The following is an 11361-nucleotide window of genomic DNA, read 5'->3' as shown; positions in this document are numbered from 1 at the left end:
TAATGGGCGAGGACGTGGTCGTGGTCGTTGCCGTGGTGGTCAAAGAAATAATAATCCACGAAAATATAAATATCAACCACAAAACAAGCCCACTAAACAAGATGTTGAAGAAAATTCTTCTAAAAATTCTGAAGAATCTTGCTACAGATGTGGTAGAATGGGCCACTGGGCTAATACTTGCCGAACATCTAAACATCTTGTTAAGATGTATCAGGATTCGCTGAAAGATAAAGAAAAGGAAGTAAACTTTGTGGATAACGTCGATCCAACAGTCACTGAGAAACCATCTGATTTATATGAAGATTTCTTGAATGTTTAAGTTGTGTGTCTTTCGAAAAATAAACGATTTAATATCGTCTGTCTTTGTCATTATGTTTGCTAAATGTTTCAGTACTATCTATTTGCGTTTAAAATATTGTGTAATATTAATGTACTCACTATTTATTTCTTATATATGAAGTTCAATATGAATTTTGCTGGAATACAACATCAATCAAGTGGTGGAGATCTCTGTATAGCAGACAGTGGAACTACACACACTATACTTAAATCCGAGAAATATTTTATTGATCTAAAACCAACGGAAGGAACTATACATACAATATCAGGACCTGCTAACTTGATAAAAGGGATAGGAAAGGCAAATTTCATACTACCAAATGGTACAAAATTTTTAATAAATGATGCCTTATTTTCTCCCAAGTCAAGCAGAAATTTATTGAGTTTCTCCGACATATACCTTAACGGGTATGATTATCAGTCAGTGACAACAGAAAATGAGAAATATTTAAGTATCACTGACAAGAGTCATGTGGTTGAAAAACTGCCAAGACTTAGTTCTGGATTACATTATACACATATAAATGTACCAGAAATACATATGGTAGTTAACGAAAAATATATTGATCCTGGTGTATTCAGTTTATGGCATAACAGATTAGGCCATCCAGGATCAACAATGATGAAAAGGATTATTGAATGTACTCATGGACATCCACTAAAGGATAGAAAAATCCATCATGATACAATGGTTCCATGTACATCTTGCTCTCTTGGAAAATTGATAACTAGACCCTCACCACTTAAGGTTGAGAAAGAATCACCAATGTTTCTTGAAAGAATTCAAGGTGATATATGTGGACCAATTCATCCACCATGTGGACCATTTAGATATTTCATGGTTCTAATAGACGCATCTAGCAGATGGTCTCATGTTTGTCTGTTATCAAGCCGTAATGTGGCATTTGCAAAATTTCTTGCCCAAATTATTAAATTGAGAGCTCATTTTCCTGATTACACCATTAAAAGGGTGAGACTTGATAATGCTGGTGAATTTACATCTCAAGCATTTAATGACTATTGCATGTCTATAGGAATTGTTGTTGAACATTCTGTTGCTCATGTGCATACACAAAATGGTTTAGCCGAGTCATTGATTAAACGTTTACAGTTAATCGCTAGACCATTGATAATGAGAACAAAACTCCCTGTATCTATATGGGGTCATGCAATTTTACATGCTGCTGCATTGATTCGCATCAGACCAAGTGCAAGTCATAAATATTCCCCCCTACAACTTGCTTTTGGTCAAGAGCCAAATATTTCCCATCTTAGAACATTTGGTTGTGCAGTGTATGTTCCAATTGTGACACCACAACGTACAAAAATGGGTCCTCAAAGGAGGTTGGGAATATATGTTGGATATGAAACATCTTCAATATTAAGGTATATTGAACCTATGACAGGTGACGTTTTTACAGCACGTTTTGCTGATTGTCATTTTAATGAAACATTGTTCCCTAGATTAGGGGGAGAAATGAAAAATAAAGAAAATGATGTTTCATGGTGTGAACCTCAATTAAAGTATCTTGATCCTCGCACAAAAGAATGCGAGACAGAAGTTCAAAAGATAATGCATATACAAGAACTTGCAAATCAATTGCCTGATGCATTTACAGATACAAAAACGGTGACAAAATCATATATACCAGCAGTAAATACTCCAGCTCGAATTGAAATTCCAAAAGCTGGCAATAACGTCACTCATGAATCTTTGCCACGTCAGAAACGTGGAAGACCAATTGGTTCAAAGGATAAAAATCCTCGAAAAAGAAAATCAGCTGATAATGAAGTAAAAGAAAGTGTTCAAGAAGAACCACAAATCAGTACTCCTACTGCAGAGGAGATTGATGATGTCAATACAGAAATTGCAATCAATTATGCATATTCAAAAATATTATGGAACCGAAATGAAATGAAAAATCTTGATGAGAAATTTTCATTTAATGTTGCATATGACATCATGAATAATGATGATGATCCAGAACCAACATCTATGGTTGAATGTCAAAATAGACATGATTGGGCTCAATGGAAAGAAGCAATACGAGTTGAATTAGAATCACTCAATAAAAGAAAAGTTTTCGGATCCATCATTCTCACTCCTAAAGATGTGAAACCTGTAGGATACAGATGTATTTTTGTCCGAAAAAGAAATGAGAAAAATGAAGTTACAAGGTATAAAGCTAGACTTGTAGCTCAAGGTTTTTCTCAAAGACCGGGAATTGATTATGAAGAAACTTATTCCCCTGTTATGGATGCAATTACTTTTAGGTACTTAATCAGTCTGGCAGTTTCTAAAAATTTAGAAATGCATCTCATGGATGTTGTGACTGCTTACCTATATGGATCACTTGATAGTGATATATATATGAAGATACCTGAAGGATTTAAGCTACCAGAAGCATCAAATGCAAAATCCAAAGAAATGTATTCGATTAAATTACAAAGATCTTTATATGGGTTAAAACAATCGGGACGTATGTGGTATAACCGATTAAGTGATTACTTGATAAGCAAAGGGTATACAAATAACCTTACTTGCCCTTGTGTTTTCATTAAGAAAACAACATCCGGATATGTGATCATAGCTGTTTATGTTGATGATCTTAACATCATAGGTACAAATAAAGAGATCTATGAAGCCATTCAACTTCTAAAGAAAGAATTTGAAATGAAAGATCTCGGAAAAACCAAGTATTGCCTTGGTTTACAAATTGAGCATATGCCTAATGGTTTACTTGTACATCAAACAACATATACTAAAAAGATTTTGAAACGTTTCAATATGGACAAGGCAAAACCATTAAGTACTCCTATGGTTGTTAGATCACTCAATGTTGAAACTGATCCATTTCGTCCATGTGAAGATCATGAAGATATTCTTGGACCAGAAGTACCATATCTTAGTGCAATTGGAGCTCTTATGTATCTTACAAATTGTACAAGACCTGACATTTCTTTTGCAGTTAATTTGTTGGCAAGGTTCAGCTCTGCTCCTACCAAAAGACACTGGAATGGGATCAAACACATATTTCGATACCTTCGAGGAACTACTGATTTAGGATTATTTTATTCTAACGAATCAAAACAAGATTTGGTTGGTTATGCTGATGCAGGTTATTTATCTGATCCACATAAAGCTAAATCTCAAACTGGATATGTATTCCTAAATGGAGGTACTGCAATATCATGGCGTTCTCAAAAACAAACACTTGTTGCTACATCATCAAATCATGCCGAAGTGATTGCATTACATGAAGCTACTCGGGAATGTTTTTGGTTGAGATCAATGACACAAATCATTACTGATTCTTGTGGACTAGAACGCGATAAAAGTCCAACAATTATCTATGAAGATAATGCAGCTTGCATAGCACAGATGAAAGAAGGGTATATCAAAAGTGACCGAACCAAACACATACCTCCTAGATTCTTCTCATACACTCAAAATCTCATTAAGGACAACGAGATTGAAATGAGATATGTTCAATCCAGCAAAAACTCTGCTGATCTTTTCACGAAAGCACTTCCAACTGCTATTTTCAGAACACACGTTCATAACATTGGCATGAGACATGTTCAAAAGATGTAACAACCGAAGCGATGTCTACTTGAGGGGGAGTCAACTCCATGCTGCACTCTTTTTCCCTTAGCTAAAGTTTTTCCCACTGGGTTTTCTTTAGCAAGGTTTTTAACGAGGCAGTAACTTACAGTTGATCTTCAACAAACAAAATTGCTATCCAAGGGGGAGTGTTATAATATATAAATATATATATATAAATGGATAGTCAATTATTGATACACAAAAGTAATATTATTGTATTACCTAAACTTGTGATATTTTTGCTATAAATAGCCATGAATGCAAGCATTAAACTCGCACCATTTCTCACACTTACAAAGTGTTTCTTTCTTTCTCTCCATTATCATCTTTGTTCTTACACTTCATTATTAGTATTCTAAATCAAGAATCAAATCACTAAAGGTAGTTATAAGCCTACTGAATTATAACATCAAGAATCAAACCACTAAAGGTAGTTATAAGCCTACTGAATTATAACATCAAGAATCAAACCACTAAAGGTAGTTATAAGCCTACTGAATTATAACAGATAGAACATTTTCCATATATTAGAGGGTTATTTTTTGATGGTGGGTGTGAGTTGTATTTCCAGGGCCGGATATTGAGGCGTGCAACCCGTGCGGCCGCACATAGCCCAACATCTATAAGGGCCCCTAAAAAATATCCTAACATTACATATATAGGCTCATTTTTACATATTTTGGTCTATTTGTTAATTAAAAAATAGAAAAATTGAAAAATAAGATACATAATCAATGTCGAATACTCCGTAATCCAATATTATGCTCCAATACTCCACGTTCATGCTTCAATACTTAGATGTCGAAGCTTAGTATTAGGTTATATAAGAAAAAAATTTGTATGCAAAAGGCCCACTTTTGTTTTTCGAACAGGACCCATAAAATTAACGGAACGTGTATTTCCAAAACTATTTATGATATTTATTTTGATTTAATTTTTTATTTTAAAATTACAATTGTAATTAATTATAATAATATTAATAATTGAAAATGAAAAATCGAATAAGGAGTAGATCCTAGAAAATTTTAGTTGTGTTTGGTATTTCTTCTACTTTCATAATAAAGTGTTTACGTTGCACGAAATTGACAATTAAATAATGTAATTTTTTATGTTATAATTAGGAGTTTCCTAAGATTAGATAACCTATAGTCTTTAATTAATATCTTAATCAAAATTAAGTACTTGGTGCTCTAATTTTTTAAATTATTTAGAGTGACTTATAACAATTCAATACCTAAGCTTGAAGAATTCAAGTCTACAACATACAAAGATATGTTAATTTTTTAAAAAGGTATGGGTACTTGTACTACTCCTCATTCCTCAAGTCACTTTCATAACACTTGACATTTGCCAATAATACAACACACCAAAACTTTATTGTTTTTTTTTTGTAAACTATTATTATCACATTTTATAAATTTTATAATTATCCTTTCAATCTTCCTTGTCTTGTAATTGTAAGCTGTAAATTGTAATCCAAAAACACGCACACCCATTCAATTCCACCCCAATTTCAATTTCAATTTCAATTTCAATCAAGCTAATTTTTCTCGCAATAAATACCACCCAAATTCTCAATCATTGCTTTCATTTTACCTACAAAAATACAAACAAAACTGTCCTTAATAATTTCATAGATCTTGCTCTCACTAAATTCCTTCAAGAGTTTAAGGGTTTTACTTCAATTTCCGTTTGATATTATGTTATCCCACTTTTGGGTCTTGTTTAATTTTGCAGACTGTGAAATTTAGTTGGGTTGAACTATGACAACGGGGAACGTATTCGGATCCGGGTCGGTTAGTTGTAAACCCGAAAAGGGTACTGTTTCGGATCAGTTTCCAGTTGGGTTGAGAGTTCTTGTTGTTGATGATGATGTTATTTGCTTAAAGATTTTAGAACAAATGCTTAGAAGATGCTCATATCACGGTTAGTAAAATTTCATTCCTTGTTTATATTTATCATTTTATTTAATTTATTAATTTTTGATTTCTTGTGAACAGTTAATGTACAAGTTTTAGAATTTTGAGTTTTTTTTTTTAAAACTTAATGATAAACACTCGTAAACATTTACTACAAATTAGGAGACTTTTTTGTGCCAAAGTAAACTGACTTAAATCCCTGCTGCAAATGAGCTGTATAACAATATAGTTATTGTTATGTACGTTGTATCATTCTTTTTCATCGTAGTAAAAATTTTAACTGTCTCAAGAATTACTTATTTTTTTTAACCCGGGAAAAAAAGAATTATCTATTTCTTTTTGGGTTATTTTTTTATGGATTATATATAGGAAGTTGTGAAGAACAAAGAATTTGTCATTTAAATTTGAGTTCTTGGACCATTAAGTCTTGCTAATCGTGAGTAACGTATGAATAATTCCTATATTTAGTTTGTTGAATTGTATCTACTCCATAAATGTGATTACGTGTGAATCAATAATTATGTCTTTACATAGAGAAACTTTGTAAAGATTGGATGGCATTTTTAATTTGATCATGTATATAGAAATTGTTCTTTCGGCACATTCTAGACAAACCCTTCCTTTGTGGAGATATATTTAACTTTTTTCCTAAGCCGGATATAAAGCATAATTAATTATACCTTAATAAATGTTTCCAATTATAAAGCCATCTATAAAGAATTAGAGAATTTAATCAAATTCGTTTTTCAGTATTCACATACGAGTGAATATAGTCGTGACTCCCTCTAATCCCAAAAACTTACCATTTATTTATCTACCAAAATAATTGTTCACTTGCAAAAAATATATACTATTTAACATCACCAAATTCCCTATTTTACCTTAATTTTTACTACTCTCGATCATTTATTTTTCAAGTAAATTTAGTTTTGAATTTTGAATATAAGAGCAATGACATTTAACATTATATATCTTAAATTTAACAAAAATTGTTGGGAGGCAATATTGTTGGGATAGGGGGATTATATAAGAATGCATACAGTTTAGAGAATAGGTACTTTATTTTCTATTGGGTAGACCACCACTTAGTCACTTTATAGTCATACACCACTATAAAAAGCTTTAAAATATTGTTTCGTGTAACATTTTAAAGCGCGTTTAGTGGTTTATGGCTAACAATGGTGGTGTAACAATCACCTCCCTTTTATACAAGTCCTGTTAGTATGCTATTTTAAGTATGTAAATATTACCAAGATATAGTATAATATATATCGAATGTAATTGAGAGTTTCCAAAAATGTTGTTTTTTAACGGTGAAAATCAAAACTACCTTCGCCCCACTACGAGTTTCCATATCCCCATCCTGCGAGATCCCAAATAGGTGTCCACATTCATGTTACAACCAATCAGAAGAGACTTTGTTGGGTAGAGATGTTATTGATTGATAAAAAGTGTAATTAGTGGAGATTTAATAGAAATTATAGTAATTAGTATTGTAAAAAATAATAACAATATACAGAGTAACCGAATAGGGTATATCATACCAGTAGTAATATTCATTTGTTGTATCGATTGAGTTGTGTTTTATCTCTAGTGACATATCAAGATAGTTAGCTGAAAATCCAATGTGTCAAATAGGACAAAAGTCTCTTAAATTGTATTTTTAATGCAATAGAACTTGATAGGTTACTATTTATAAGATTTAGTTTTTGTAGTTACTTGTATAAAGAAAACCAGTAATTTGGATGTAACAGTATTTGTGGGTCAACACAACCTAAAAAATAATCTGTTTTAACTAATTAAACACCCCCATCCACATATACTACATTACTACCACTTCTAAAATTTAACAATTGTACTGCACAAAGTTTGAGTGTACTGCACAAACTTGATATGTTCCATCCAGTTTTGTTTGCTACTTAGCCTTGCATATTTTATATCAAATGTTCTCCAATATAAGTGTTAACTTTCAAGATGTTCAAGTATTTTATGTATATACCCGTATGTATAATCTGTTTAACTGTCCGTTCTTAAGGTATTAAGATATGAATGTGTACATGCTAACATACATACACTAACACCGAGGTTGTAAAAGTCACGAGTCGGGGATGAGTCGGTTGGGACCTTGAAGGGACGAGTCGGGTGTCGACCAACATTGACTTTTAGTACGGAGTAATTAACAAATTAAACATATACTGTATATATCACACACGCGCGCACGCACGCACGCGCGCACACACACACATCAAATATAGGTATAGGGCACAAAATTTAATATAAAAAAAATATTAAAATTTTGACCAACTTTGACTTTGACCCACTCAGACCCGACTCGGCTCGAATTTGACCTGAGTTTTTTGCATTGACCGACTTTAGGTGTTTTTGGGCGAACGGGAAGGGTTATTCCCCCAAATCGATGAGTCAGCCGACTTTTACAAGAGTGACTAATGCAATAGATGGTTACATACATATGTTTCTGATTCTCTCGTTTTTTCAGTTACAACTTGTTCCCAGGCAACTGCTGCTTTAAATTTACTAAGGGAAAGGAAAGGCTGTTATGATGTGGTACTAAGTGACGTACATATGCCTGATATGGACGGTTTTAAACTTCTCGAGCTCGTTGGCTTGGAAATGGACCTTCCCGTTATAAGTGCGTTTTTCAGTCTTTTTTTCATCCATATCTATAATCGTTACAACGTATACCGTTTCTACGGATGTATTAATGAACTAACAAGCTTTGGTTTTTGCAGTGATGTCAGCAGATGGAAGAACAAATCTTGTCTTGAGGGGAATCAGACACGGAGCGTGTGACTACTTGATCAAGCCGATACGTGAAGAGCAATTAAAGAATATTTGGCAACATGTTATTAGAAAAAAATGGAATGAAAATAAAGAAATTGAACATTCGGGAAGTGTTGATGATAAGGACCGGGTCAAACGAGGTGGTGATGATGATTACGCTTCTTCCGTTAACGAAGGTGGAGACGGGAGTTTACCGTCCGTTAAAAAAAGAAGGAATATTAAAGAAGAAGATGAGGGAGAAATTGAAACCGATGACCCGGGTTCATCGAAAAAGCCGCGTGTTGTCTGGTCCGTAGAGCTTCATCAGCAATTTGTTAGTGCCGTTAACCAACTTGGAATTGACAGTATGTTTTTCCTTCAATTTTGATAAAAATCTTATATATTACGAAAATATACTCCGTATATATTACAAAATATATCAAAAGTAAAACATAAATCTTTCAAACATAAATATATGACACAAATTATAAATCTAAAAAATATGAAACTTTTTACCTAACTTCGACTTTGACCGACTTTGACCGACTTTGATCAACTTTGACTCGACTCAGCCAACTTTGAACCGACTTTTAAGGTGTTTTTGGGCGAGTCGGGACAGGCTAGTCCCAAAACAGACGCGTCGTCTGATGCCTCGGCCGACTTTTACAACACTGGCTACAAATGTTTATGAATCATTGTGAATTTTTTTCCTGTTCCTTTGTTGCTTATTCTTTTGTTACTTTCATTTGCAGAGGCGGTACCAAAGAGAATTCTCGAGCTGATGAACGTTCCAGGTTTGACACGAGAGAATGTTGCAAGTCATTTGCAGGTGAGTTCGTAAGCGATTTTTGCACCTGCGATGAGTGCGAATTTAAGTAATTTTAATCAAGTTTATTAATTATTTACACAAAATATGGGTGCCTCTGCAGAAATTCAGATTATACTTGAAGCGGTTAAGTGGTGTGACTCAACAAGGAGGGGGTCCGAATTCATTTTGCGGGTCTATTGAACAAACTCCAAAGTTAGGTGCGTACGGAAGATTCGAGATCCAAGCATTGGCCGCGTCCGGCCAAATTCCGCCGCAAACATTAGCAGCACTTCATGCCGAGCTTTTAGGGCGGCCAACCGGTAATATTGGCTTGCCAGTAATTGACCATCAACCGTTATTGCAACCACCCATGTCTTATGGTCAGCTTGTGCCGTCAAATGTTACGAAACAATTTTCGCAACCCGTTATAGGGGATGTTCATTCGGGATTAAGCACATCGCATTCTCATAATATGGTTGGTAATTATGCTGGATTGGGCGGTCAAAATGGACATAACATGTTAATGGGAATGGTACAAAGTCAAAGTCAAAGTCAAAGTCAAAATCAGCAGGTACATAAACAATCGATTAATGTTCAGCCTTCTTGTCTTGTGGTCCCGGCTCAAACTTCAGCAGGAAATAGTGGCGGTTCGGTAAATCAGATGACTAGATACGATAAAGATTCTGTAATCGACTATAGCCTTGTTTTACCTCAAACTGACGGTTCGTTAAATTGTGTTAATCAAAGACCTGAAATAGATGCGAAAAGGTCAGGCGAGAAACAAATATCGTTTGGCGAGTCTGATCAACCGCTCGATCAGGGACCTTTGAGGAATCTAGGGTTTGTAGGTAAAGGTACTTCGATACCTAGTCGGTTTGCGGTTTACGAAGCCGAATCTCCGTCAAGGAACACGAATTATGCGGATAGTAATAGTGGAAAGAGAGTTAAACAGGAGCCGAATATCGAGTATGTAGAGAACTCTAAAACAGGAAGAATCCCGATCTCACATCGCGTATCTCAGAACGATCTCATGAGTGTCTACTCTAAATAGGTAACTCTTTCGTTTACTTATAAAATTAGTCAAACAACCTTATCGTTGACTTGAATTTCGATGCCTATAATGTCAAATCTTTTAACATAACCAGTAACTACATTTCACATGTAGCATATGCTATTAGCAGATACAGATGGTTTTACAATATGTTGTAGCATATGTTTTCAAATTTTTTACATTGAAAGCAAAATAGAATTGACCTGAAAAGTCAACGGTGTACGTCGTCTGAATGTTAAAGATGGTTGTTAACATGGAACAGGTTTTGATTGATTGGGATTTGCATTTCAGAAGTTGTGAATAAACTGCTGTGAATGTTTTATTCACTCAAAATGAAGAATACTTTGAAATGTGTTTATGATGATTATTCTTAGAAGCTGCTGCTTGGGAAGTCAGTCTATTGTTTGGTAGAAATGTAGAATTAGTGGTATTGAATAATTTCTATGGAACTTGATCCTTTTATTATCTCTAGCACATTCATCAACTCTTATGGATATATATCTAGTTACTGTGATTATATTATATTATATTATATTATATTATTATTATTATATTATATTATATTATTAGTATCTTGAACACATTTTTTGTCGATTACATTTATGTGCTCATCCATAATCGTGGAAGTACAACCCATTGCTTTGGTTGAACAAAACCCCATCTCATACTGAACACCTTTCTTCTGCAGATCATACCTCCGGTCATCGGTGCTTTGCCGGTGCTTCGGAGGGTTTTCCTACTTTTCGTTCTCTTCATTTTGTTTCTACCTTTTTTCATTCTTCCTCTTTTCTCTCTTCATTCGTTTTATTTGTTTCCATGTTATCGTCTGATCTGTTCGTGGGCTATGGTGTAAGAG

At 34.0% G+C, this 11361-nt stretch overlaps 1 protein-coding gene across 1 annotated transcript; it reads left to right on the top strand.

Annotated features, from left to right (window-relative positions):
* Nucleotides 1–5472: 5472 nt before the first annotated feature.
* LOC139872027 (two-component response regulator ARR14-like) lies at nt 5473–11014 on the top strand. The gene is made up of 6 exons (XM_071859814.1): nt 5473–5872; nt 8363–8515; nt 8616–9011; nt 9399–9475; nt 9576–10505; nt 10768–11014. The coding sequence occupies exons 1-5, from the start codon at nt 5710–5712 to the stop codon at nt 10503–10505; spliced, it is 1719 nt and encodes a 572-aa protein (XP_071715915.1). The 5' UTR covers nt 5473–5709; the 3' UTR covers nt 10768–11014.
* The last annotated feature ends 347 nt before the right edge of the window (nt 11015–11361 follow it).

This window comes from Rutidosis leptorrhynchoides, chromosome 10 (assembly GCF_046630445.1).
Source record: "Rutidosis leptorrhynchoides isolate AG116_Rl617_1_P2 chromosome 10, CSIRO_AGI_Rlap_v1, whole genome shotgun sequence".
NCBI lineage: Eukaryota > Viridiplantae > Streptophyta > Magnoliopsida > Asterales > Asteraceae > Rutidosis > Rutidosis leptorrhynchoides.
The sequence above is the reverse complement of the archived record's forward strand: the minus strand, read 5'-3'. Positions and strand labels throughout refer to the sequence as shown.

Bases quoted from the DNA above. Each gene is read 5' to 3' on its own strand.
- LOC139872027 (XM_071859814.1), top strand. From the start codon at position 5,710: ATGACAACGGGGAACGTATTCGGATCCGGGTCGGTTAGTTGTAAACCC. The intron at 8,516-8,615 runs GTGCGTTTTTCA...TGGTTTTTGCAG, and splicing joins AATGGACCTTCCCGTTATAA to TGATGTCAGCAGATGGAAGA. The intron at 9,012-9,398 runs GTATGTTTTTCC...TTTCATTTGCAG, and splicing joins TAACCAACTTGGAATTGACA to AGGCGGTACCAAAGAGAATT.